The 26,254-nt window shown below is 36.8% G+C and overlaps 1 protein-coding gene across 5 annotated transcripts in view; it reads right to left on the bottom strand.

The window, feature by feature from the left end:
• The window catches only part of PTPRM (protein tyrosine phosphatase receptor type M), a 475,841-nt gene that overhangs the window by 37,921 nt on the left and 411,666 nt on the right, over nt 1–26,254 (bottom strand). For all 5 annotated transcript variants that reach the window (XM_013130096.3, XM_031052840.2, XM_031052841.2 and 2 more), the window contains 3 exons: nt 22,386–22,473; nt 16,304–16,380; nt 13,795–13,831 (listed from right to left, as the gene is read on the bottom strand). In XM_013130096.3, the coding sequence (XP_012985550.2) occupies nt 13,795–13,831; nt 16,304–16,380; nt 22,386–22,473 (202 nt within the window). The remainder of the gene's footprint in view (nt 1–13,794; nt 13,832–16,303; nt 16,381–22,385; nt 22,474–26,254) is intronic.

Below are 26,254 nucleotides of genomic sequence, written 5' to 3'. Positions count from 1 at the left end.
TGAAACCTAATTCAGTGACAGATACTAAAACTAGAACTGTGCAGAAAATGAACAGATGCCCTTAAGCTCCAAAGGCTCCCCAGGGACAGTGAATAGGTAGTTGTAGCCATTAGGCATGTCTTGATAGCAACAGTGGACTGACAAGATGCAAGACATATCTGCAGCAATTAAATTCCATCTTGAAAAGAGTGCAATAAACTTTCTTCAGTGAGCAGATGCATCCACCCTGTGTGAGGAGGTGGTTATAAAACGGTGCCCTTGACTAACACCTACTCCAGTTTCTAGCAGCAATGATAACTGTCTTCACCTTTTACAGAAGTATTTTTCCTTTTGCTGCTTGCTGCTGTGGCTGCCTATCACATGACCATTCAAGGACAACTAGCTAATATACTTGCATAGAGGGAGTGGTGTTCTCAACTATGCATGATCCACTCAACATGAACTTGAGATATGGTAAATGCTTTCTTAACAGATGCATGGCAAAAAAAGCCAAAAGCAATGATTCCATTTGCAATTACACTGTCAAACCCCCCTCCCCCCAAACCCATTATGTAGCAGAAATTGCTCAAAATACACATGAAAGCATAAAACCAGAGATAAAAAAGAATAAATAAATTACTGGGAGAACGGGCTACAAGCTAACAGATTGAGAAGGTCAAGAATTCTCTTCTTCCTAATAAACCTTTAAAATGGGACAAACTAGCTGTTAATAGGGTAATGAAAAGAGAATTTCACAGATGGCCATAGAAGCTGGGTATGCTCCATCTCTAGCAGTGTTCAAGGCCAGGTTGGATGAGGCTTTGAGCAACCTGGTCTAGTGGAAGGTGTCCCTGCCTGTGGAACTAGATGATCTTTAAGGTCTCTTCCAAGCTAAACTATTCTTTGATTCTACGAAAACTACAAGGTGACTAATGCTCTCCCAGTCCAGTGATCTGATAATCCATAAATGGATGCTACTTGTTCTTTTAACCATGCTAGAATTCGGAAGTAAGACAAAAAAGCCCTTTCAAAAGTTATGCAAAAAAACACAGTTAAATGCTACTTTAAACTATAAATATCACTGACTGTAGGCAAGGGAACATCTCCCTTAACTGAAATACATTTTTTTCATACTCAATAAGGGAATGTGCTCAAGATTTTAGCAACAGGAACCTGCAAGTGCATCATTAGCTGATCAGGTTTCCATGAATGTTCAGTTCTGTCAGCCTCCCAGAAATCTCATGGGAAGCTCATCAGTGGTCAGCAGCTCTGCAATCCTGGATTCCTTTTTGCATGTCCAGATGTAGACTAAGGAATTTAATATTAGGTTCTGTTTTTTTTCATAGCAAAGTAAACAAAAATAAAATATTTTGATCTTTCTGTCTAAAATAGCATACTTACTGAAAACGACAGATTCCAGTTGTGCTGATGCAGTCAAATAGCAAGATTAACTGGTAGTTCATTATTTTTTGCAATTGCATTGCACTGCCCACAGCATTACAGCTGTATGTTGGCTCATCCCTGCCCTCTCCAAATGAGGGGATTTCTGAGTTGAAGACATTGTGAAGATCTGATCAGTTTCTGATAATCTGATTTTTGAAGAGCAGCCTTTACCATATGCTTGTTGAGTAGATATGGTAGCATACATTTAACTTTCACTCACATTTCCAGGAGTTCTTAAGGGTTTAGTGCCTCCATAGAGGCCAGTGAAGTGCAGAACAAAGCTTTGCTATAAAAACAAAAAACTCAGGCAGTGATCATGCAGTCTTTCAGCTATAACTTCTCTCAAAACAGGTTTAGACATTTGTTTTCTACCACAACATATCGACTTAAATTAACTTTAAAACTTCTACAAGAGTATGTTTTCATAGGCACAGTATGCATGCTCCTATAAATAATGTGAATAATTTTTAGGTCTGAGATAAAGCTGGTCAAGGTATCACAAAACCATATGGGCCCTCCACTCACCAATAGCTATCCAAATGAATACAGATCAATCTTTTGTATTTTATGGTGTCAAGAAAATATTGATGAAAGAGAATCATGTCATATAACCTGGATGCTTCTAATGCTTTAATTAAAGTCCTCCCAAGACTGTTCCAGAAACTCAACCAGTACCCCAGTGCCATGCATCTATTTACTTCTACTGAAATCTCCTATAGCATTATTACTGTAAAAATTAGCACACCTAAAAGGCAAAAGACTTGGCCACAAATACACAAAAGACACTCGCAAAACTTGGCCACAAATACTTCAGTGTTATTTATTAATTGCTGATTTCTAGCTACCATACTTCAGTATTCATTATTATTTGTTGCTTCTGCATATCCCAGCACCAGACATTCTGTGCATTAAAGAATCTCACTGAAATTAAACAAAACCCCTGTAATGAGCTGAAAACCTACATTCTTGCTTTTATCACTCTGTTTCATTTGACTTACAGTGTTGACTGTGATGGCATTTGAAAAGCACTTTCTAATTTTAGCCTTACAAATATTAATTATTATGTAGTCTTTAGAAGAGCTATATTGTAATTATAGAGCTATGCTGGCTTTCCTGATAAGACTTCCTTGAAAATCTCTCTTGCCTTGGAAAATTGCAAACAAAGCAAGCTGTGGATAAAGTTCTGCTGAAGTTGGTTCCCTGTAAGTATGTTAAGCCAGGAGGCAGCCCAAGCAAGAAAGCCTGAGGCTATGGCTACTCTTACGTGAGGTATGGAAAAAACCTCCCCTGAGTTTTAAACCTTATTTTAACTGACTCCTCCGTGGTAGTAGATTCACAGATGGTGCAGAGAGGAGCCACTTCTTTGAAGAGGCAGTAATTAATTCAGAGTCAGGTAAGAAATGTCACCAGTTTGTAAGCAAGAAATCTACCAGAATTTCATTCAGAAACAAATAAAAAATGTTTCTCCTAACATTAGTTTAAACCCAGGCTTCAGAATATACCATGCATATCAATTATATGCAGAATCTATATCTGAGTTGTAGCCAGTCCACCATTTTTTTTGTCCTTTTTCAATGATACCACCTTACAATGCAAAAAACCAGAAAACAATATGCAGTAACACTATTCCACAGCAAGTCATCTCAGCTACACTCAAGTGAGTTAATCAGAACTGAGCTATGAATTTAAAATGTGTTTTTCATTATTTCCTCATCTTAGATGGATTGTCAATAAGTCACAGATCTGACTGAATCTTGTTAGCTTGACATCTCAGGAAAACACTGCTTATAAAGCAAGCTGAAATGCTTTATTGGGACAAATCCTGCCCAGTGCAGCTACTAGCACATAGAGGCTCTCTACAGTATCCTTTGCTCAGAGAAAACAGAACTTTCTCTCATTATCAGCCAAGAGACAGCGCAGTGAATAGTAATCAGCTGATTTTCAAGCACAAACTAAATCCTACCTTCTCTGAGCTAGCCAATCAGCAAGCCCTGCTGCCTGTGCACTGCTCTATGTGAAAATTGGCTTTCACAAAATGAAATTTTCAAAGTGCTTTCAAGTCCCATTAGCTTTCAACAAGGCTTAGATTACTAAGTGACTGAGGTGCATATAGAAATTTTATCTACAGCTCCCATGAGATTGACCCGTGCTTTGGCTGGCTTCCTATACCACCTCCTCCTACATTTAGAAAAGTCAGCAGAGGGCATTTCACCGGATGAAGGAAAGGAGGAGACTGACCTCTAAATTCTCCATCTCTTTCCAAATGTAAAATAATATAAAAACATTTGGCCTGTAACATGCCATTTAAAATGTACAGTAGTGATGAGCTACAGTCCTATTGTTTTATGAAATATACACAAGCGTCTCACAGCTAGCTAAAAAGACCCCAAACACTCCATTCTAAATTCCCAGTTTAATATAGAGATGCTTAAAAATTATATCCTTTGAGCAATGAGAAAACTGATTATTCCAATTATTTTTTTTTTCTCTGAAATTGTTCATTTCATAAAACTAGATAATCAGTTTGAAAACACTTATTCTATAAGTGTGTGTATACACATACACATCAACTATTGGCTAGAGCTGGATGATTTCTCTTGCTGGCAATTTCTTTGATCCTATTCTTTGGTGATTCTATGGGTAGCCAGAAAATTTCATAGGCATGTGGTATTTATTCTCTGGAATGTCATACAGCATTTTCTTTTCTTTATTGATACAGATCTAACTAGGCTGGAACAGTGCACATCCTCATGCATTATTTTGTCTGCATTATGATACCATCTAGAAATCCCAGTCTGAGACTGAAGCTCCACTGTTGCAGGAACTGTATTACATATTAAATACCCATGAATACATAGAAGTTGTTCATGCCCCTCGCAGTCACAATCCAAAGGCAAGGTAGAGTCTGAATGAAATGAACAGGCTAGGCATAATATAGAGCAGCCACAATATGCCAGTTCCCTAGTAATTTCTGAATAATTTTACCTGTCCCTACTACATATTAGTATTTCCACCATGTTCACAAACAAGTCATTGTGGCACTTAAATATATCTGTAAGTCTGAGACCAGACTTTATTTGTGCACTCTTGGCAGGTGCTATTTAAGGCATTTTTATAACACTTCAGCTAATGCTACCAGTTAAGCTTCCATCTAATAAAGTATTACATGCTTATTGATTGACATTTCTCCATGGCTAGATTTCCAATACTAGCTCAGTTTGTTCTGTATCAATAAAATAAAATGAAAATGTCATAAGATTTCCCAAAGAATAAATAGCACATTCCCATAACACCTTTTGACTACTCCCAGAAGTACTGCAGACTAGCAACAAAGGAACTGTCAGCAAAAGAAATGCTCCAGATTTAGCCAGTTAGCTTGAGATTAGGCCAAGCTGAAAGCAACAAAAACTGCGTACATAGTAACATTATGCTATGCAAGAAAGCTACTTTTTCTGATCTTAATAGCAGGAAATTAAAAAAAAAAATAATAAAGTGATGTAGTTGTAGTTTGATGTAGATAACCCAGCATAACTGAAGAACTCTTACTTTCATAACGATTTGTTTGCCTCATGGTAGGGATGTTAAATGGTCTGTTCCTCTCATTAACATTTCCTTACACTGGATAAATCAAGTATGTTCCTAATTTTGCATTGCATGTAGCACTCCCAGGAGTCAAAGATCTCCTAGTGAGGGTTATGTGGGATACCTGAACAAGGTCAGAGGCTTTAATATTCACCTCACACAGCTTTTAAGAGAGTACTGCTAGGCAATGGCTTGCAGTGAGTGTATTTCATTTTTTTTCTGCTACCCAACAGGAATACTTATTCAAACTATAATTGTAACTAGAGGCCTTTATGTATTTTGCAATGGAGTGTACTAGCTACAGAGAAGCAGAGTCTCACTTGCACATGGCCTCTCTTTCTCTCTATGCCCCGCAGACATTCAATTGTTTAATTACAGTCAGGCATGTTGGGAGAACAATGGGTAACTCATCTGGGAAACTGAGATACAGGTCCAAATTAATGCAGATCAAATAGCAACATGAAGTACTGTCTCTCCCTGTGGTCACAGCTCTGACTGAAGGCTTATTCCAGAAGCCTTGAGCCCACAGTTTGAACCTGAACTGTTTTTGTGAAAGCAGTCCAACAGAAAGTTTCAGTTCAGCTGAATCAATGTTCTCCAGTAAGAAAGCTGGTTTAGTTTTTAGTTTGTGCATTCTTCTCAGTAAGGGTGATTTGCATCATGGTAATATGAGTGCCTACTAATCACTCATTCTAAATAACCCAGCTGAGCTTGGAAGACTAACAAATACAGAATTTATTTTGCAAAAACATGCTGCCTGTAACATCTCTAACAAAAAAAAATCTCAAGTAATTGACTTCTTGGACTGGCTTCTTCCTATCAACTGGTAATGCAGAATCAATTTTGATGATGGATAAGAAGTTTAAGATCATTTCATCCCCTTCAGTAGAAGGCTCCTTAGGGAACAGACAAGAGAACCTAATTAGTCTTTCCCATTTCTACTTTCTATTTTCATGTTGAGTCAATCATAAGCATCAGAATGTAATAAAATCATCACTATTCACAAGCTTCAAAATATGAGTTCAGTTTGGCTACTAGTTTCTTTTATTTTTCCCCAAGGACCTTACTGTGAAGGGATGCTGCTCATGCATGTGAGTGAGATATTCAGATGCTGTATGTTTTAAACTTATGATGGGAGTTTAAGTGCATTAATACGAACTATTTACCCAGATGAATAAAAAAGGTAATTTAGTCCACATTAAAGCATAAGTAAAAATGCTAGAAAAAACAAATTTGTCATAATTTATGAGTGAGCTGTATCTCTCACAATATATTTTTCTATTTAAAGCTGGAGAACTTTGGTACATTTGTTTCTTCCTCAGTCATAGAAATAGAAAGATACATGTGAAGGTATTAACAAATAAATGTGTACTGGATGTTTTTTCTTTTGACTTCAAGACAACTATGATAAAAATTAAATCTTCATGACAACAAATTTTCTCAGGTCTATTATTTATAGTTATTTTTGGGAGCACATTGGTTATTTTTACTGCTTCAAGTAGGAAAGGAAACAGTAACTGTTTCAGTCTATTTTTTGTTATATTTTCATGGGAGACTGCAGTATTCTATGGACAGTGTAAACAAGGAAAGCCACTCTAAGATGCCGAGTATATTTGTGGTTGGTACAGACACAGTAACAGGAGCATGCTTGCAAAAGAATGACATTTAGCAGCAGCACAGGGGACTCTCCACAAAGTCTGCATCTGACTATGCAACTGTATGGAATAATACAGATGGATAGGGAAAGAAATTAATCTGATAAGCCTGTATCTTTTTTTTTTCAAAGGCAGTGCTTCAAAATCATCCAGACTGTTGTGTGCATTGGTGGCCATACCAATATAGAGATTTAAGTTACTACAAAAGGATACAGACTAAAGATGACACATTTCAAATATTTGGATACCATGATAATACACCCCCACTCCCCCAAAACATCAACCAAAACCCTGCCTGTTTTGTTTGTTGTTACATGTGTTTCTGAAATAAATCCAGTTAGCCATTTTTATCAGCAAATGAATACAAAAAGTCTTCTTACACCTGGTACCAAGCTTCCTCCATGCTGCTGAAGTCCAGCTGGAAAATAAACTTCACAGAAAACCAAGATGCTTTGACTATGCGATTTTCCTGACAAACTGCATTTCTTTGCTCCTTCTGATTTAACATTAGGATTCACTGGCAGGCATACTAATGGCACTCCATCAAAAGTGCCAGGTACCTTCCCCATGAAGTCCAATTTATGGCTGATTCTTTATCAAGGACGGACAACTTATCATCAAGCATCTGCTTTTTGTAATTCGCTTCCCCAAAAATCAGACACGTGAGGTATATTTGTAATGCTGATGTGTACACCTTCCTTGGACAAAAAAGTGAATTCTAGTGCGTAATCTAGGTAACTAGGAGTCAGCAGCAAATATACTAAAAGATGGCCACCTCCATAATGTTCTTTTCTGAAAGAATTTTTGGGTTACAAGGACAGTTTGCTTAACTCTTGAGTTCCAGGAAGATCATAACTTCCTTTTCTGCATGACATATTACATAGTCACAGTTTTGAAAGGAGAACAGCTACATTACTTTTCACACAATCTTCTATTTTTTACAATACAACCTTGAAACATTTCCTTGTACCTGATTCACCTCTGTCTACTTAATTATTGCAGTCTCTCATTTCTCTTGCTTCTTAATTCTGATATGCAGAAGTCTGTTGTAGCTATTCTAGATTGACTTCACAACAGACAAATCAAACCAGTATCTTGCCTTTGAGACAGAGATCTGTATATGCTCTGAAGACCCTTATGTCTGATTTCCTGCTGTTCAATCTTTGCAGGGAAGAGGATAGAAGGATTGCTTTTCTTCCTCTGTGGCTTTGACAATGGACTACAGAAAAATCATCAGCTTCTCAACCTGTTGTTTCACAAGCCACATTAACAAGTAAGTGAAAAAACAGCCTTGTCCTGGGTTCAGCAGTAGCAGTCAGTGCAGTCCTGCTGAACCCAGGACAAGCCTGCATGGCTTGCCAGGCTTTATATTAGCAAGTAAATATCAAATAATTATTTAACATAATTTCTAGAACTTGTTTGTTCTTATATAGAATTCCCAAAGGTTTATTAAAGGCAGGTATGTATTTTATGCAAAATGTAGATGCACATGTGTAAAGAAGAATGTAAGTGGTTCTACCTAGCAATGGACCTGTCATCACTTTTCCAACAATGCTCCTTTTTCTCTTGGTCTACATACAAAGATTCAGAGGAGTGACACACCTCAACAGAGCCTAAGCCAACTTTGTATTTTTTAAAACTAAATGCTACCTCTGCATTTGCAGCCTTCTACAGTGGCATCTCATTCCCTATATAGACAAAACTAACACACAACTGATTAAGACAAAGACAGAAAAATACTGGAAACATGAAAATGGTCAAACTGTTCTAACACAGTTATCAATAAAATGTCCTATTATAAACAAAGAGGCAGAGAGAAACTCTGGTATTCTCATGTACTATAATGTTTCAGAGAGCCTCACCTATTCAATATAAGAATGGGTTTATCTCCTTCACTGAAGACAGATTGCTTCAACCACCTTTTTAAAGTTCTGATGATTAAAAAGTAAAGAATAGACTCAAACACAGTTGAATCTTTAGCTTTAATACAGTTATATAGAATTCAGTCTCTTTGTGCATATATATGTATCAGGAAATCAGCCTGACTACCCTACATCATGTAAAAATGACAGCATATGTAACTCTGAAAAGCTGTGAACTACCTTGCTTTGTTGTTTTTAAGTTCTTCCTGAAGTAATTTCAAATGTTAATTTTCATTGGAGGCTAAAACCATGGCAGCAAAAGTTTATTTGCAAAGAGAAGTGTGGGCTTTCCACACTGATGTAGTTCTGATAACTTTTTGTAACATAAAACCAAAAAAACATGCCACAGAAGTTGAGTATTACTATTCAAAGCAGAATTTCTGCTTGAGGTGCCTGAAAGGGAACTTTAAGTTTGAAAGAAAATGCATCTTTGTTTCTGAAAACCCTTATTAAAATGTTCACATAACATACTTCCAGTCATGGAAGGACATATTTTGCAGAAAAAGGAAGAAATATGAAAGGGGTTATTACAGTGGCAAGTTTATGCTGCTGCAGTGAAGACTATAAACATTTTCACTGTAAATACCTATTTTCAGAAGTTTCTAACTCACACCTAAAAACTCCTCCTGACTGAAACTTGGCTTGATGTCTGTCTATATTCAGTGATACACAAAGTTTCAGTTATACACAAAGTGAAATGGTTTAGCATCTGCTTTACAATTGGGCACGGACAAAAAAAGAATTTGAAAAGCTACACTGCACTATTATATCTGAAGCTGCTTTATTTTCAAGAGCTTTTTACAGTCACTAAGAAATGCTCTGAAGTACTTCCACAAAATATCTTAGATCTGGTTCATCTGCAAGCTGCAGCAAGCAGAGACCATCTGAACCATGAGGAATATTCAAAAGTCTGAGATGCACAAGTGAATGCATTTCATATAAAAAGACATTCAGCTTGCATGTGAGTATTTGCTGTTTCACACATGATTGGTCTGCTCAAAAACCAGCCCTGGTGGAAATGGCAATGAGCACCACTGTAGAAATATATTAACATTCGTTTGTCACTCATAATTTACAGTGTCTGGTGCAGTGGTAAAGGAGGAAGCATTACAAAAGCTTTGACAGAAACTTGCTAAAAGAAGCTAAGTTTTAGCTAAGCTAACTCTATGAACTCCAGGGGACAGAGAACAAGTAAATACAAAAAAGATTATTTTTTCTTGCTTAATGATCAGGTGAGATAAACAAGATTAATAACAGTCATCCAATAGTAAGAACATGCAGCATTGTGTGTGAAAATAAGTACTGTAGAGATATTCAATCTAATGCTCCTACTAACAGACCTGTTTAAAATTCATTGATTATCTAACTCCTGGAAAAAAAAACCCTAGCAGCCAGTAAATTGAACAGATCATACAAGCACTCAATATCCTGCTATAAAAAAAATCTAAAGAATTATATCCATGGGAACAAGGGATACATAAAACAAAATAGCAAGTTTTAAATTGCATCAGCTTTCTGGTTCTTCATGGCCCAATATGCTGGCTTGTGATATGGGATTTTTTTTAATCACGGTGACTCAGGTGCGGATCCCATCTGTTGATGCCAATTACAGCAGATCACTAGAAGTCTTTATTAGCTGTAAATTCAGTATACCACTCACATTATAGTTATCACATAAAGGAAAATTGATATTAATTTTGTAATTGAAATCGCACCCTCTGAATGTATTACTCTTAAAAAATAGAAGCAAAATCTTTTTTTATTATTAGTTGAGAAAGCCTCCATTAGACAAGCCTTTTAAAGAATGTTTTTCCCTCTAATTCAAATTAGCAACAGGAAGCTACACTTGCCAAGGTGGAAAGATACCAGTCTGCATGTCAAATTCTGCTTAGTATGGAAGACAGTAACACTTTAATAAACAGGTGATTATGCAACTCCCAGCTCTGTTAAAAGCAGATTGGTAATCTATTACAAACTGATTAAATTTGCCACTTCTTCACTTCAAACAATTATATTTCCTCATTAACACTTGATATGTTGAATGCAGCCTAAGAATAACATAGGAAAATTAAGTATCAATCATTCTAACTCCTCAGAGATGTTAAACTGACTCACGGAATGATATTTTCCTTCAAAGAACAATAGGCAAGTGCACCTGTGAAAGTTGTGGTGGAGGAGAAAAGGGAGAATGGGAAGTTATTTAAAGACTGATGTAAAGTAGACATCAAGGGAATTAAACATGCAGCTTAACTGTTGTACTGCAGTGATGTGTTTATACATATCTATATGAAAGCACGTTCCAAAACAGTATAAACATCATCAGCTATATTGAAAGCCATGCCTTGTGACAGGCTAACTACTACTAAGGAAGGCATACAAAGGCATAGTCTGTTTGACAAGTGAAACAGATGTCTTTCTTTTCATAGTGAATATAGAGCCTTAAAGAAGTCCTACAGATTATTCCCAGTAAACTTATCACCTTTGCAAAAGACAAAGACTGCATCTTACTGGAAGTGTTACTATTTTGCAAAGGCTTTGTCAGGAAACTGTCATACTGGGGAATCACACTAAACAGCCTTTACACAGCTGCATCTATCAGGGCATTGCAGAAAACTATAAAAAGCAGGTGAATATTTTTGCTTGTATTCTGCAGATGGGAAAGCTGAGAAAGAGGAAGGAAAATAAACTTTCTCATGATTCTTCATCAGGCCAGGGACAGAGCCACAGAGAATTCATCAGCCTCCTGAGATGAGTGATACTAGTGCTCTTCATTCCTCCAAACTGAAGATACAAATCTGCTTCCCAACTGGCCTTAAAAATTAAGATGTTACAGATGTGATGCACCAAAAATTGACAGCCAGATTATTCTGAATCTGCTGTAAATTGTATGCCCATTTAAAAATGAATTTTATACTCTTCAGAAAGTCAGTTTCTCACTCATTGCTTTGCGGGAAGGGCTAGGCATCCCCGTGTCCACCTAGCTGCACCTACACAGAAGAAACTGATACGACCTGCCCCAAAGAATAACAGCAACAGAATAACATCCTTTACATCTTGGAAGAAGAATTGTTTCTATTTCTCTTATTCTGCTTTTTGACACCATATCAGGAAACAAGTGTGGCAAAGAAAGTGTTGGGAATTATTGGTAGATCTGGTACAGAGACTTTAAGTACATTATTCATACATTATTACATACTTGGCTTTAAAAGCTGTAAGTACAAAAACCTCAGGCTTAACATTTGCTATTCAAGTATTATGATGAGTGATAAAGCTGCATTTAAACTTGCTTCAGATAGGGATCTTGTATGTCTATCAGAAAGCTGTCAGGGGGATCTCCCAGTGAACCTCCTGATGAAATGTATTACAAACTGCAAGTAAAATGCCAACTGTGTAACTTCTTATTTTAAGGATACAATTAAGGGTGAAAAGCAACAGCTTCATTAGCTAAGGGTTAAATGAAACAATCCATGTATTCTCAGAAGAGGAGGGTGCAAAAGCCCAAACGGAATTAAGCAAACGTTGTATTTTTGTCCTAGTTTTCCTGTCTGTCTCCTCTGTAGAAAGACTGTGGATTGAGGAATGCAGTGGGTGGCTAGCAGAAGTGGAAGAAGCATCACATTTAAATGGCTCATATTCTAAAATCACAAATTCTAATTCTGGTCTAAAGTGTAATACTGACAGTAGTGAGGAGGTTCTAGAAATATGACCAGTGTCTTGCCCCACTGTCATCTCACGCAAAGTAGCACCAGGGACTTTTGAGAGCTGGAGTACAGAAAAGCAGAGGTATGAATCCTCCCACTGGCAGAAGTAGGGACTGGAGGCTGCAGACTGGGTTACTTAAGGGACAACTGAAATTACAGTAAGAGCTCTTATTTGACATGGCCAACATTTTCTCTGCTTTGATAAAAACTCATTAAAAAGTATGCATAACCTTTAAATCCAACACATGGTAAGATTATTCTGAGTATTATACTCAGTACTCCAGTTGGCTCTCTTAAAAGGTTGGGCATGTGTTGAAATAACGTATGTGGGTGTAGCTCAGCTTCTTCAGATCCATGGGCAAATGCAGAAAGCTTTGTCAGAGAACACCTATTACAGAGAAGATTCCCTCCAAGCAGTGGAGGAACTATCAAATTTTCACCTGTATGCTATCTAAGCATAGGAAGAAGATTGGCATATTGTTCAATATTACGACGAAGCTGTCAGAGAAGACTCATCTTTCCCACTTGTTCCAGCTGTAAAGTTGATCAAAAATTAATTAAGAACTGCATCAGAATGAGCAAATTATGTCTTTGAAGACAAGTACAAATTGAAAATGAATTTGCGTGTTAACAAAGGAATGAGTTCCTGTCCACAAGCAACCTTTTAAATGATAGCCTGTAAAATTGTCTTTCTAGATCCCTTTGAAGAAGCCCCTTGCTAGCATAATATATCTTTGAGTTCTCTAGTAAAACTTGCTAAGTGAAGTATTTTTTAGGACCTGAAGCCTAGTTATCATTGAACAATTAAGAGAACTTTAATTTTTATGACACCATTGTATCTCCCAAAAGCTTACTGAATAGAATCATAGAATCATAGAATAGTTAGGGTTGGAAAGGACCTTAAGATCATCTAGTTCCAACCCCCCTGCCATGGGCAGGGACAACTCACAGTAAACCATGTCATGCAAGGCTCTGTCCAACCTGGCCTTGAACACCACCAGGGATGGAGCGTTCACAACTCCCTTGGGCAACCCATTCCAGTGCCTCACCACCCTCACAGTAAAGAACTTTTTCCTTATATCTAATCTAAACTACGCCTGTTTAAGTTTTAATCCATTACCCTTTGTTCTACTACTACAGTCCCTAATGAAGAGTCCCTCCGCAGCATCCTTATAGGCCCCCTTCAGACACGGGAAGGCTGCTATGAATATTTATACCGTGACTTATTTCTTTTTTCATGAGTAACAACATGTTGAGTCACTTCTACCAAAATGAGTAAATTTTGCTTTTCTACTCAAAACGTATTTGAACACAAAAGGGCTGCTTACTTGACATACCTGAAAATTAGAAAATTAGTTAATAATTCAGCTTGCTAGCTTCTGCCTAAGTGATCGAGCCTACCTTGTCCTGGATATTGACTATGGCAAGAATGCATATTAGAGCATAAACTGTAATCCAAGTACCAAAACCTCTTAGTCTCACATGACCAACACAAAAGGGTGATAAACTTACCTTGTGTAGCAATGTAGTGGTTTGGTCTATGATAACCCTAAAATAAATTGGGAAAAAAAAATAAGCAATATGCTCTGCTATGTTGCTGTGTGTGAAAATTCATTTAGAGTAGTATTCAGTAAAAATCACAATACAGATAATGCATTAGATGCAAAAGTTCTTTCCAGTGGGGAAGGGCAAGGGAGAAGGGGAACAAGAGGCAAATGTGTTTTCTGCAGGATACTTAAGTTGCAGCCTTGTACATTAAGGGACAGAAGTAATATGTTCTTTCAGTCCCTTGTTGACTTTGCTGAAAATGAGCAGCATGAAATCCTCTCTAGCACTTGCAGTTAATGGCATCAGATGCTCTTGGAGGCTGAGATATACCTCCAAGCTATTGCTATTGAGTGCAAAGCCTATTCCTTTTTTAAAAGCTAAAGAACACTAGATTTGCATTCGGCCTGGGGAATGGTGGGGGGATGCTCACTCTGTCCACTGTGATTTGTTCATTTTCAGTCAACAGCAGGAAGAACTTAAAACTGTAGCTTGCATGCCATTGCAATTTCTTTGTAAAGAGCAAGGGGCATTGTGGTGATGCAAGACTGGAAAGAACTCAAAACAGCTGAAGATACCTTGAATATGGGAGAACAAATAGCATGAATTACAGAATTGATTCCTTTACATGCCACTGAAGCAAAATTTGGAAGTCTATGAACTGAGAAACGTTCAGACAGCTACAGAGGTGATTTTTTTTCTGCTGTGTGTTATCTAATATTCCTAGTGGCTGGGATCAAACAATTCCATTTCCCGGTAAAAAAACTCATAGGAAAAAACACGGCTTAACCATTGCCCCTCTCTTTTATCCAAGAAAATTTCATAGTATCTGTGACAGTGCCATTCCCTTCTTAGTATGTTTATTTGAACAACATGACAACTGTACTGACAAGCACATGCAAGAATAAAATTGCAGCTGCTTCTGTAGTAGAAAACCAAGCATTTCTAATGGAAACCTGACTTACAAGATTGTAAACAAAAAATGCTGTGTTTTGTGCTAGAGTTCTCTTTGGAAGATGTCTGCAGTCCTCCAAGCTCTGCAATGAAGCCATCTGCTGAGGAATGCGGAAGATAATTTTTCGGTTCTCACCCACTGTTTCTTTTAGGGCCATGTTCTCTCTTGTGCTTCCATAAACAAAAAAAGTTGTTATGCAGCTATCTTTACAGCATTTTAAATGAGACTGTATGGTCCAGTTCCTCACATCTTTTAATATTTTTGAGTCAGATCAAAATCTGACACAAGAACATACTAGCAGCCTAAAATGAGAACAATCCTGAATGTTATAGAAAGTGTATTCAGTTGAAATTGAATTCAGAGATAGGCCCCCAATGTGAACTCTTTTACTTTCATGACAGAAAATTACTCCCTTCAGAGTTTAGTGAGATGTCTAACTAAATATATTACCATATGTGCCTTTAACTCTTGGTGTCTGTGCTGTTCTTTTAAGCAGCAAGGGACTGTACAGAAATCTAAGCTGAAATTAATGGTTCTTGAACATCCTAACAAACATCCCTAGAAGGAGGCATCTTCAGAAAGTTGCAACTCGAGACATCAAATTGTTAAAACTGAAGTACCTACTTTTCTAGTATAGCTCTAGTTTCTCCACTCTCTGAGAAAAACATCTGCTACATTTCTGTTTCGTACTAGTGATGAGATTTGAACTGCAGGCTGTGACACCATTTTTCAAAGATGCCACTGCTGAACAAGACTTCTTTAGCAGACAGTTTCCCATGAAGCAACACTTGTTTTACTTAGCCTGACATCTAGTACTCCATGTAAACAATAACATTATCTTTGCTATCTATAGGTTTATGTCTTTAGATACTATTGACTTTCTAATGATTTTCAATTCTACTCTTAAGTTCATTCTTTCAACTAAAACCACCTTGACTCTTAAAGAATTTATTCTAATGTAAAACATTAAGTTAACATGATGCAGAATAAACAAAGAAGCCACCTTCAATAATTAAACAGCCTACATATTTAATGAAATGTCTTGCTTGCATTAGAAGCACTGGTTAACAGCTGCAGAATATACTTTGAAGGCGACTTAAAAGTGCAGAAATGACAAGAGATTGCAAATCTCTGCATTAGGCATTACAGAGTTTTGTCACATTAATATGCAAACAGCTTTCTTTTAAATGTGGAATGATGCCAAGCTGTTGACAGAAAGTGAAAATAACATTTTGTTAGCCTCTATAAGCACCAGCAGGCTAAATAGCCATACAGTGTTTCTGGCAAGGTTTCAGTCTTGTGGCAGTTGGAGGAAATTACTCCTTTCATTTGATTATTGACAAAACCTTTGAGGCCTTTTTTTTCCCCTTTAGGGTACACCTAGCTTCCAAAGATAGTACTTTGCAACAATGTTTAGCAGCTGTGATATCTATTACAAATTATGAATAACATGAGAATAATAAGAGCTCCCTCATTGACTGAACACAACATTAAGTTTGTTGACTACATCAGTATACGCACATCAATATAATTTCCATTGATGTAATCAGAACTTGTTTCTCCTTCAATGGGCTGCAGTCTCACTCGAGAATGATCATCTGAAATGGGAACAATAGAGAGAGAAAAAAAAGTAATTAAAGACACATTCAGTAACAAAGCCTTCATCAAAACTCCTTTAAAGTTAAACTAAAACCTCAGCATTTGCAAGTTCATGCTTGTTTTGTTGTCCATGAAGACTCACATCAGTCATTTATAAGGTTTTACAAATCCCCTCTGATTTTGAGTCTAAATGCCTTACACTGTGAAACCTACTGCAATTATGTTTTTTTGCCTTGACAGCCACTCCTTTTGTCAATAACATAAATAACATTAAGTTGACAAAGGTCTAGTAATTTCAAAATGCGTCTGCCAGTACTCAAAATAAGCAAAAGTCATTCTACAAGACATACTGCCACCTCACAGTTTCTGAGGGAAACTCATTATGTTTTCAGTAAGGCAGAAAGCAAAATAAAGTAATGACAAACCCCAAGCAGTCAGATAATGGCTTTGTCACTGAATTTTGCTTCACTGTGGCCCTTTGTGTCTATTCAGAAATGTGCAAACAATTCCAACTCTATTTTCCATATTCCAGTCCAAAACACCATGGAATGAATTTGTTTCTTGTCAGCTGCCTCATTTTCCTTCTGACACCACAGCAGTGACTAAGAAGTGCTAGAGGCTAGATTCCCTCTTGCAAAAGGATCTTTGCATGCTGATATGGCTTTTTCTTCTCTGAGACTTCATATGCTTGATTCTTTTGGTTCAAAAGCAACCAAACACAATGGCTTTTCCAAAATACTGTGTGGCTTGATTATAAAACAATTTGAGGGTATGATCCCAAGAATGGAGAGATACAAAATAGCCACTTCTCTGCTTCATTGTTTACAAGTTACTCTTGCTAATTAGATACCTGTGTATAATTGTTTTGAATGCTGCTTGCTAGCTGAGATGTTATTACTTGCAGCTAATGACAGACCTTCCTGTCATTGTTTTGTTGTAAATGTACATAAGCATTAGAGCACCTGAAACTTGCCACTCATGTTCTGAACAGCTATTTTTTCAGCTTTAAAAATCCTAAAAGTTAAAAAATGAATGAATGAAAGAACATGACGTGGGTTAAAAAATCCATCTTCTTCATAAGTGGCATAATATTGGCCCACATTAGGGGGGAGGAAGGAAAGGGCAAGCAGTTCTTAAAATAACAGTGTGTTAGAATTACAAGTCAAAGAAATTTCCAAATGAATGAGTAGGAAAAGAAGAGGCAAATTCTTTATTTCATCTGCTTTTATGCTCTGAGTCTTTGGGACTAAAGATCTCAGAGCCTCATTTTCTTCTCTGGGACTCCCTTGGGAGAGAGAAAAAGGCACAGTTTTAAACCAAATATTGGAAATTAGAATGACTTAAAATTCTAGCTCCAGGTTCTACACAGCTCTTATTTTGTTCTTTTATTGTGTTTATTTCACCCAGCAGTCTTCAAGAATGAGTTTTTCCAAACATGTTGCAATATTTAAACCAATTATGTTCATCAGGTCAGCCGTTTCAGCCTTATTCACTTTTCCATGACTAAACATTTATAGAAATATGACTATTACATAACCCTTGGTGGTCTGACTCTACCATGCTACACATATTCAAATGCTGTCCTATTCTCTGCTTAATTAAGCTATTTATCAGCTTCTTCAGAACAGTCCTTCTTCTGTTCTACTTACAGGCCTGTAATTCTAAAAATCCATCTTACTTAAGAAAGATACTACATTAGGAATTACACAAGCTCCAGACATGGCTGATGCTTTTACAGTCTGGAGACCCCATCCAACTTCTGCTGAAGTCAGCAGACTGCAGAAGTTAAGACTCATGGTATGCTTTCATCCACATTTTCATTCTTTCCTGCACCATTGCCTTAAAAGCTTTCTCACCAGGACAAATCAGGATAGTAAAAATCTACACTTTTGCAGTTGTTGAAGTACTTAGGGCACAATTCAGTTGTCTAAGCAGGAGCACCTCATGCCAATCTATATACCCAACGATAGCCTTCAGCTGCCACTATGGAATAACACTGTGTCACATTTGCTGGTCCTGCACAGACTAGCTGTCTGTGTTTAAGCTACTGAATTCCATCTTTGATGACATGCACACTAATGAATTCCATATTGAGCTAAACAAGCTCAAATTTCCCTCTATGGAACATCTTAAAAATATATCTTCCTGTTATTTCTTTTAGACTGATTTATACAACTGAAAAAGAAGCACTGGTACCTTTTTTGTACCTTTCCTGTTATTTTTTAATTTCCCTTATGTACTCCATATAACTCCAATAACTCTTGCTTTGGGTTGGACAAAACTAAGTAGTTACTTCATAATATCTTTGTACCATCTTTTTTTGCCTTTTTTCTTTTCAAGTGCATCCTTTCTAGTACTGCATTCTCAGTTAAGTTTCTGGGAATTCTGAGGTACTGGACTGTTCAATACCCATTTATTTGCAGTGGAGCTGGAGTGACTTGTTTTTTATTGCTTTGAAAACTCTAGTTGACTAGTTACTGCATGGTAACACTCTTTAAGTTGAAAAACATCTTCAGTCAACAAAAAGAAACATTGCTGTGTCTCTGCCTGTGCTTATGTCTAGTAGATTTAAACCTAAGAGGTACCCAAGCCATATATTATTCCATCATGTATGCTGACTCTTAACTAGCCTCTAGCTTAACTGTCTAGATTTTTCAGAGTGTTTTTTTTTCTTTAGACTTCAAATGCTTGACAATTTTCATAGCTTTTAAATGTTCTCTTTTGCAGCTTATTGTTACTTTGATACCCTTCTATTAGGAGATCAGACTTGCATTGATCACTTAACCTTTCAAAATCATTTAAGTTAGAATCCATTTGACTTTGTAGAAAATGGTAACAGATAATGAATATTATTCTTGCTCCCCTCATGTTACCTACAACGTATATATGCCAGGCTGCAGATTGTGACCTCTACCAAGCCCCTGGAGTAGCTGGCTGATTAGCATGCCTAGCCAATGACCCTTGCTTAGGATGTGCCTTGCTGATTCTTTGCAAATCAAGTCTTTTATAAATGTCTCCCCTAAAATCTTTAGCTGCTTTTAAAAGCTGCGATCAATATTTTCTTCTCATTTAGTCAATATTGAGTTGGGTAAAAATAAATACAGAAGCCCCACCATGCCAAAATCACCTCAGGATCTCTCCTGCGGAAAAACCATTAAATTTTATCAAAATCCATGCATAACCTACACAATTACAGCAGCAACCAAATTTTTCTTAGGTAAAAAAAGCTTAATTTGGCTGATTCATGTTAGTTTTAGTTCCTAATGAGAAAACACAAAGCTTTTTGTGATCAGAAAAGAAGCAGCATGTTTTCTGTGGGTGACTGGACGGTGATTTAGCTTGATACAGTGGCTCACAAGTTGTACTCACTTTCATACAGTGTGTAGGACGTGCTTGTAACCAATTAAATGCACATCACTTGGGCAATGTAAAGCATATTGCCATTTTGACAAGCTCCTGCAATACTGGCTCCTTGATGCTATTGTTTTAGCTCTCTCAGGGAACAATAATGATTATAAGCAATAATATGACAGTAGTATCTTGGGGAAAATTTAAACAAAGAGGATAAATGCATAAAAAAACCCCATTAAATACTTAACAGGAAAAAAAATCATTATAATTATGTACCCATAGTCAGTGGCATCTGAACCGATGTATTTTTAGCTCTTTAAACATAACACAAAAGGACAGCTTAGTAAAATGCTTTTCAGCTAAAGCAAATACTTTATACAATTATCTGGGAGAAATTTTCAAGAGTGGACTGTTAAAACTGTACTCTCAGACTCTAAGAATAGTGATCATTTACTCAGCAGAAAACTAGACAAAATAATTAAACAGTTAACTACCCTGTTTGCATACATGTATTTAACAAATGATAAACTGTGGGCAGTTTCAGCCTCTCTTTTAAGATACTGCCTTTAACACTAATGGGTTTTAATTTTAACTTGTGTTATCTGTGTTTTTACAGCCACATAAATAGGAAGCATTATTGATAAAAACTCCATCCAATTCTTTCCCCTTGCTAAATACTGAGGACATTAAAGGTAAATTGAGATCTAAATGATCTGAGTTATACTTGCCCTCTCAGAAAGCCTTCAGGATCACTTGCAATTGCCATTGATTTGTGCATCTAATATCTTTTACTTGTTTTCCCTTGGCTACTCATCACTTCATTACCTCAGACATAAAGCACTAGTAGTCTTCTGGTTTCTTCTGCCAAAGGGTGTCAGTCTGTAAGGTGATGCCTGACATGACATTAAAGAGGGGACTGACAACACTAAATTCGACTAAAAGAGAAGATCTATTATCATGAGCTTGGACTGGAAATGAAAATTTCACAAAGGGAGGAGAACCATAAAACTTTTGGGCATTCTTCTTTATGTCTTCAGTGTTTTTACTTAAATGATAAGTCATCTTATATATTGCTATATTCTCACAAAATAACAAGTTTGTTATGCATTAAAGAGTGCTTGGAGGGAAGCATGCAAAACCACATCTAGATAACTTAACTTGTTTTGCATATGCTCCAGCACATCATGATATTCACATTTCCCTAGAAGATTTCATTTCCTTTTTCAGTAAGTAGCACAGTATACACCCAAAATACACAGCAATACCATGAAGTCCATTCAAACTGATGTGGCATAGCATCTCTTGCTTAATTTGCCTCTGTCTCCACAAGCATTTCCTGTGGGTTCTCCTTCCGCAGCAAGTTAAAGAGCTGTTTTCTCTTTATAGACTGTTGCAGCCCAGCTGCACCACAGTGCTACAACAGCCTATTCATACCATGTACTGTAGGTCACTATGTTAGGAGCTGGTCTCTCTAGACTTGTAGTACTGCAGAGAGACCACCTGAGGCGGTAATACAGAGACATTCAAATGGGCTTTTTGAATCATTTCCCTACAAGAGCTGCTCCTCTCTCTGTCAGGTCCCTGTGGTTCACTGATATGTACATCTGTACCTCAACAAGCATCTAGACTAGGTGCTGAAGTTAGTCAGCGTAAATATGCACTACATACTCCTACCATAGGACCTCCTAATGTTCAGAGAAGCAGCACTATTTATTTGTCTGTACTCTCCCATGTAGCCAGGGTTATACATGATTTCTAAACTCCAGCTGTATCATTAAATGATCTGTCCCTAAGGGCCATAATTTATTTTCATGCTTCCAAACCTTCTGATGTGCTGTGTCTGGTACTTCTCTGTTTATACCAGCTTCATGGTTATCTGTCTGGCTGGTAGTAGAAACACATCCACTACATATCTTCAATTTTGAAGAAACAATCAGAAAAGGGATCATCTCTTACAAGGTCACTGGAAGTTACCCTTTAATTGCAATACCACCTGTGTGTTCTTATCAAAATTGATATATTTTCTGTTCCCATGCTCATGTGCAGCATCTCTTGCCATAACATTTCTGATAATGCCAGGTTTAGGGGTTATTCACCAAAACATGCTATATAAGTTATTTGATTATTATAATATCTAATCTTTACCAAGCTTGGCATTTTTAAGTAAAACATACAGATTCTGTTTTTTTTTCTTAGTCTGTCTATAATTAAGAGGGTAAGTCAGGATAGCTGTCACTGTTATTAAGGAAGACTTAAGCAGCAATATTGTCCAATCCTACAGTATCCAGAACCCAATATCAAGGTACCAATGCAATCATAGGTACTCCTTCACTAAGCTGCCAAGAGCAATTTAAGAGCCGTTAAAGGTTGAATACTGGTTAAAGGTGTCATTCTCCATTAGCCAAATGTTTATCATAGGAGGCTAGCTGATAAAATGCATTAAATCCGACAGCTTTCTTTAAACCAACAAAAACAATAACAAAACCAACAAAAATCCAACAATAAAACCAAGCCAAAAACATTTTCCCTTACTTTTCTCTCCTTAATTAGTGAAGATGAATATAAACCTGATGTGAGCATGAGGATGGTTGTCATCCTTATCCAGTTCTGAAGGGAAGTTAACACAGTGCACAATTGTAGTGTTAATACTTACATGCAATAATATTTCCATATCTATTTTTCATTCTGTTCTCATCTTTCTTAGCTGAATCCCACGGTGCAGACTGTCCTTCAAAGAAACTCTAAAAAAGGAAAGAAAGTGACATTAGGGATAGTATGCAGCAATATTTACCTTACAGATAAACCAAGGAGAAAGGCAAACAGTACTTGTGGGTATTGTTCTTAAAATATCATTTAACTGATTCTTTTATTGAGCAAAAATAAGAGTTTCCTGATTAGGTGGTATTTATGCATAGCTCCAGATGTTACCTAAAATTTTACATGAGATTTGATGCATAAAAGCAAGAATTATTTGCACATGAAGTGCTATTAAATCTTTCCAAAGTTGTACACTTGCAGCATTAAGGGTTCTTCATCTGTGCTATCCAGATTCTCTGCACAGCTCTCATACATACACACAAAGCTGAAGGAGCTTCATCATCAGTGTTGGAGTTGCTCCAGTAGTTGAGTGCAGAATTACACACCGTACTAACATGTCTTATTTTTTGACATATTTTAATGTTTTAGTTACTTCTAGTAAGTTTTAATTACTTCTTGGCAGATGACCTTATGGATCAGAGGTCAGATATAGGCATTTAAAAAGTTTAGATTCAACTCGCATGTATGTATCTTTTTCTTTAAACACAATTTAGATCACCACTAAAATGATTACTTTGTCAGAAAACAAAAATAATGGGATTCTTTTAAGGATATAATGACATATTCACACAACCTCTGTGCTCACGTTAATGAATATAATGTAAATAAGAAAGTTGAAGGTGCTAAAAATGTATTTTACATTAAGAAAACACACAGACTGATGAAAGGGCAGCAAAGAAATTATGTGCTTTCTGTGTTCCTAAAGGGCATTTGCACTATTTCTTAACTTACGCACTGTATCTGTAAGTCATATAATGTAGATGCATTTTATAATCTTTTATTGAAATAGTAGTCTTGTATTAAAAATATTTAATTGCCAAACAAACCAGTGGAATTCAAGACAATGGCCAGTCTTAAGTTATGTTTTGATCTACTTACTGGAATGATAAGGAGATTAAATCAAGAGGGTCATCAAGGTATATGATTTACTTTTCTTGTAACAGTAGCCAAAAATGGTTAAGTCCCAAACTAAACAGGGAAAAGCTCTGGAAGTCTGTACCTCTCACAGGACCTCATTGTGTTCTTGAGTGATTTAAAATAGATAATGCCCATTAAAGGGACTACTGTTAGTGTCCTCTGCCCTTATACTTTAAATGAACTGTTGTTCAAATCTCAATGATTTCTGTTAGTAAAAACTGTGAGTCAAAATAAACCCTTGACCTCCTGCTAAATTCAACAGAACACAGGCATTCATTGTCTGAAATGAGTTTTCTCTTAGTAAGTTTACTAGAATGCTGTTTTCAAACTTACTCTATGGAAATTCCTGGAAATACATGGATTATTTCTGAAAAGTTTGTAAATAATAATGGAAGTAAAACAGAAACCTTATCAAAAGGCTTCAACGTGTTTGTTCTTCATCTCCCCCAACTTTTTTAAAAAATTCTTGAAGCTTAAAGCTTTGCAAAATGAAATTATTAAAACCTACTAATACAAACAAGTTTCTCCTTAATAACGGGATACCATCGTTGGGTACAGCTCTGAGAAATGCTGATTGCTGCCAGAATAGAGAAGCGAAACCCTGCAAATCCTAAGATGGTTTACAGCTTTATGGCTGCTTGCAACAAAGTATCCAGTCATTACCCAATGGCATCTAAACCAAGTCCTCCCACTCAAGAGCACTCTCAACTCGGGCTGGATAAAAAATACGTTTGTAATAAGCCAGACCAAACAGCATAAAGAATTGCTCTCCATGGGCAAAAACCTGTGTTGCAATTTCTTGCAAAGGTCACACTCTCAGATGTCTAACACTAGATGAAAGTTCCAAAGGCAGAAGAAACTCATCATTCATCCAATCTAAAACTTGACCTGGTATCTGCCTCAGGATTTTGCATTTCAGACAGCTAGATAGACTACAAAGGATTCTAGTTTTCTTACAGTCCTTCTGCTTGAGACTAGTTCACAGAATTGACCTGTAAGACACTACCCAGCAAGTGGTCTTGGGTTTAACTCACTAAGCATTATGTGTGCTGTTACAGAGAAGGAGCCCTGCTGATGAGGTTCCAAGCCTACACCTTGAACTAGAGAGGACCCAGATAGACTTCTAAGGAAACCTCGCTTCTCCCTGTCCCACTAATGAACTTCTACAGAATTGTTTTAAATCATTCAATTAAAGTAAATCTCTGGAGACAATTGGGAAAGATTTGTATGGTACTGAATTCAGGTAAGATATACAATAAGCAATGGACAGCTTGTCTGCATCTTATCTGCTAACATACAGGTACTATTTCTTCCACCTGTTTGGAACTTTTGAAAACAATGATAAGCTTGATGAGCCTTACAGATAAAATATTTCCTAATAATGCATCTGCAACATAGATAATGCTATTATTTAGAATACATATATATCAGATCTCACACAATAACCAAAAACCAAGAGACAGATTTATGTTTTCAGCTACTGCATATTGTCTTCACTTTCTTTATTAAAAATGTATTCTAGAAAAAGAGCTCAAGATTCTTTTTTCTTTGGGTTTTTATCAATAAATTAGTGAATGAAATAAACCCCATCACATAAGGAAAATAAACAGATGTAATTTATGTAGACCCATTGTTCTTTTTAATTCATTTCGGTATACACACAGGTATTTCAGTGAGAAGTGTACAGAAAAGATAATGTGAAGGAAGAGGTATTACAGTGAAAAAGCATAAAAAGAAACAGTTATTGTAAAAGATAGCTGGAGTGTCATCTCCTAAATTCCCGATGTGCTGCCATTACACAAACTGTACAGAACGATAATCCACAATGAATTATAAGGAGAAATCCCATTTGTCCCAGAAGTAAAGAACAGAGCACCTACCACATAACAGATGATCTGTCAAGGTCTGTCCTTACTTGTGAGAAATATACATTTCGTTACACAATTTTTTTTAATCTCTTTCCTGACATATGACTCCCCAGGGAGACTGCTGCACAGCAGCCCACACATTATCTTAGTGGCTGTTCATCCTAATTCATCCTTAAAAGTTTCTGAAAAATGTGGACTATTTGAAAGATATATGCCTCTAAACAGCTTCGTTCCACCAAATGCTTGGCAAGGGGAATGGAGAACCAAAAATGAGTGTAGGACATTCTCAAATAATTTAAAATATGTATTTCTTTAACTCAAAACAGAGAAAACCTTGGCTATCCAGCCTCCATGATCGACTTGAAAAATGAAACACTTTTGAAGCCAGCTGTTGGTACAGCTGACATTTCAGTGCGCAATGTCAGCTGTCATTTGTTGTTAGAAAATATTTCAATAATCAGGATAAAACAATTTCTGAAAAAAACATCCAAAACCTCAGAATTATACATAACTTCTGTATATGCAACATGGAACTGGTCAGTGATGCAGCAGCAGGATCATCTGAGTATGAATCATAGAATGTGCTATTCTACATAGAATATAGACTATTCTATAGAATACATAGAATATTCTACATAGAATGTAGAATAGTTAGGGTTGGAAAGGACCTTAAGATCATCTAGTTCCAACCCCCCTGCCATGGGCAGGGACACCTCACACTAAACCATATCACCCAAGTATCTGTCCAACCTGGCCTTGAACACTGCCAGGGATGGAGCATTCGCAACTTCCTTGGGCAACCCATTCCAGTGCCTCACCATCTGTACAGTAAATAACTTCTTCATTATATCCAATCCAAACTTCCCCTATTTAATGTGAAGCTTTTGCGTGCTTTAAATCAATGCTGCAGTGGTCTCTA

The sequence above is a fragment of the Melopsittacus undulatus genome, chromosome 1, assembly GCF_012275295.1.
Source record: "Melopsittacus undulatus isolate bMelUnd1 chromosome 1, bMelUnd1.mat.Z, whole genome shotgun sequence".
Lineage (NCBI taxonomy): Eukaryota > Metazoa > Chordata > Aves > Psittaciformes > Psittaculidae > Melopsittacus > Melopsittacus undulatus.
This window is presented reverse-complemented; position numbering and strand designations above follow the sequence as displayed.